The 2,874-nt window shown below is 59.6% G+C and overlaps 1 protein-coding gene across 1 annotated transcript; it reads right to left on the bottom strand.

Annotated features, from left to right (window-relative positions):
* Positions 1–1,051: 1,051 nt before the first annotated feature.
* LOC129335175 (uncharacterized) lies at positions 1,052–2,539 on the bottom strand. The gene is made up of 4 exons (XM_054987616.1): positions 2,230–2,539; positions 1,901–2,041; positions 1,572–1,712; positions 1,052–1,383 (listed from the first exon to the last, which is right to left on the bottom strand). Exons 2-4 carry the CDS (start codon positions 2,031–2,033, stop codon positions 1,052–1,054), a joined length of 606 nt encoding a protein of 201 aa, XP_054843591.1. The 5' UTR covers positions 2,034–2,041; positions 2,230–2,539.
* Between the last annotated feature and the right edge of the window lie 335 nt (positions 2,540–2,874).

The raw sequence follows: 2,874 nt of genomic DNA, 5'->3' as shown, positions 1-2,874 counted from the left end.
GAGGTGGCCGAGAAAATGATGAGCCAGGCAGCCGATCTGCACCGCGAGGAGATTGCCGAGCGGAGAAGGGAGCAGTCCGAGGCTCAGATGTGGCGGGCTGAGTTCATGGAGGCCACTCGTCAGGAGCAGGCAATGTTCCAGAGCGCTTGGAACCAGAACCTGGAAGTGATGCGTGCAGCCGTCAGCACGCTGCAAACACTTGGAGAGGCCATGCTCCGGCGACAGGAACCGGTGGCGCCCGCTCCAGAAAGGCCACCCCTTGTACCGGTAGTGACCAACACCCAGCCTGCGACGCCAGCTCAGGGAGAATTGGACGAGGGAACAATCAGCCAGCCTCCTGCCCCTCCTCCTCAGCCGAGGCAAGGTGTGCCAAGACGCTCCTGTGTTGGCAGGTCCAGGGATCGCCTCACCTTGTAGGCGCCCTTCTCAAAAGCATGAATTCCCACTCCCGGCTCCCACCAATGCACCAAAACAGGGACAACGAGGCGTTCAACAAACCCAAAAACTTTATTTTTCAACAAATAAGTGCTGCAACAGGCATCGAATGGAAACACCCCCACCCCCCGTCATCTCACTGCTCCCTTGCAGTCGACTGCTGTGCGGACAACTGCTGCTCCAGTGCCCGAACACGCCTCTCAAGCGCCCTGTGCTTCCTTCCCTGGTAGAGGAGCAGGCGCTCCACGGTGTCAAGTCTGCTCTGCACATTGTTCACTGGAAAAAAACCAAGCAGATGATGAACACCTCGGCCTCACCACACTCCCGCCCGAACCCGAAGCCCAACTCACTCACGGGTGTTCATGATTCGGCCCTCCAGTGCCTCAATGGCGTTCAGGACGTTGTCCGTCCCCTGAGGGTTGCTCGCTGGTGGCCCCGACATACTGCTGGTAGAGGGGCCTTCATGGGGCGCGCTTGTTGGTGGAGCCTCGCCATCGCTAGAAACTGTGAACAAATTGGGGCTGGTCATAAGTGTGCAGTCAAAGCATGGGATGACCTGTCGGTTGAGAATTCATGCAATTTTGATCTGGTTAGAGTTATGCTGTTTGGTTTGAGGTCACGTTTGGTTAACAGTTATGCGGTTCAAGTTATGAGGGTTGGTGGTGCCCGGGTGGCCCACGCCTGTGGCCTGTGACTCTTGAAGTTGTCCTTCAAATGTTGGGTGTTCAAACAATAAAGTTATATTGATCGGTGAGACACATACTGCCTGTTCATTGAGTGGCGGATGCACGTCAGGCCTGCACCTACCTTGGGGCTGCTCGGCCGGTGGCTCTGGTGGTGCCTCCACCACAGGTCGGCGCAGCCGGCTCTGTTGTGGCCCACGCCTGCCGCCAGGGTCTTCCCCCAGAGCTGCCTCCCGAATGGCCAGGTCTCTGCCCATCCCAGCATCTGCAACACAGTAGGACACAACACACCGCAGGAGTTAATCTTTCCAATGTTGGCAGTCCAGCCGACACCGCTCGCTGTGCAGGTGTGCCCACTCATGCCATCGCATGGAGTGGCGCGTGTCCTGCGCTCCCCGGGGGGTTCCAGAAGCGGCCTCCGGTGGCTGCTGTTGTGCCCACGCCAGCATCTACCTTGGGGCTGCTCGGCCGGTGGCTCTGGTGGTGCCTCCACCACAGGTCGGCGCAGCCGGCTCTGTTGTGGCCCACGCCTGCCGCCAGGGTCTTCCCCCAGAGCTGCCTCCCGAATGGCCAGGTCTCTGCCCATCCCAGCATCTGCAACACAGTAGGACACAACACACCGCAGGAGTTAATCTTTCCAATGTTGGCAGTCCAGCCGACACCGCTCGCTGTGCAGGTGTGCCCACTCATGCCATCGCATGGAGTGGCGCGTGTCCTGCGCTCCCCGGGGGGTTCCAGAAGCGGCCTCCGGTGGCTGCTGTTGTGCCCACGCCAGCATCTACCTTGGGGCTGCTCGGCCGGTGGCTCTGGTGGTGCCTCCACCACAGGTCGGCGCAGCCGGCTCTGTTGTGGCCCACGCCTGCCGCCAGGGTCTTCCCCCAGAGCTGCCTCCCGAATGGCCAGGTCTCTGCCCATCCCAGCATCTGCAACACAGTAGGACACAACACACCGCAGGAGTTAATCTTTCCAATGTTGGCAGTCCAGCCGACACCGCTCGCTGTGCAGGTGTGCCCACTCATGCCATCGCATGGAGTGGCGCGTGTCCTGCGCTCCCCGGGGGTTTCCAGAAGCGGCCTCCGGTGGCTGCTGTTGTGCCCACGCCAGCACCTACCTTGGGGCTGCTCGGCCGGTGGCTCTGGTGGTGCCTCCAATCCCTCGGGCACACCCTCCTCTTGCTCCTCGACAGCAGGTGGGGGAAGTTCCTCTGGCGCAGGCCTCGCTTCCTCTACCTCCTCCTCCTCCTCCTCCTCGCGCACCTGTGGCCTTGCGCGCTCTATCCCCCTCTGGACTGCTGCAAGTGCAATGGGCGGGGAGGTGGTTACTCTTGGCAGCCATCTCTGTGGGCGTGGGAGATCAGAGGGGTGCGTGTGTGCCCACCAATATATTGCCCACAGACTGTGCACAATTGCCCTCGGAACGAGAGGTCCATCACGTCTCACACGGTGGGATCAGCTTTGGCCGTGGTGGAGTGTCGGGGCACAGGTTGGAGATGGAGTTGTCAACCCTATGCAGGCCAGCGTGTATGTTTTTCCTTGTAAGGCTAATGGATGGCTTCTGGGGCCTGTAACTTATGAGTGCTTTGGTGCAACATTCACACACTATGCACTGAATGGACAATGCAAGAATAGCAATCTCAAGCCACACTGACCTATAATGGACCCTTACAAACTTTGGTCCTTGTCGTGGCGGACTAGTAGTGGGGTGTGGACACGGTGAGATATAAATGCGGTGATACATTCCTGACCACATCTTTTGT

The sequence above is a fragment of the Eublepharis macularius genome, chromosome 8, assembly GCF_028583425.1.
Source record: "Eublepharis macularius isolate TG4126 chromosome 8, MPM_Emac_v1.0, whole genome shotgun sequence".
In the NCBI taxonomy this organism is placed as follows: Eukaryota; Metazoa; Chordata; class Lepidosauria; order Squamata; family Eublepharidae; genus Eublepharis; species Eublepharis macularius.
Note: the sequence above shows the minus strand (reverse complement) of the source record. Positions and strands in the feature narration are given on the sequence as shown.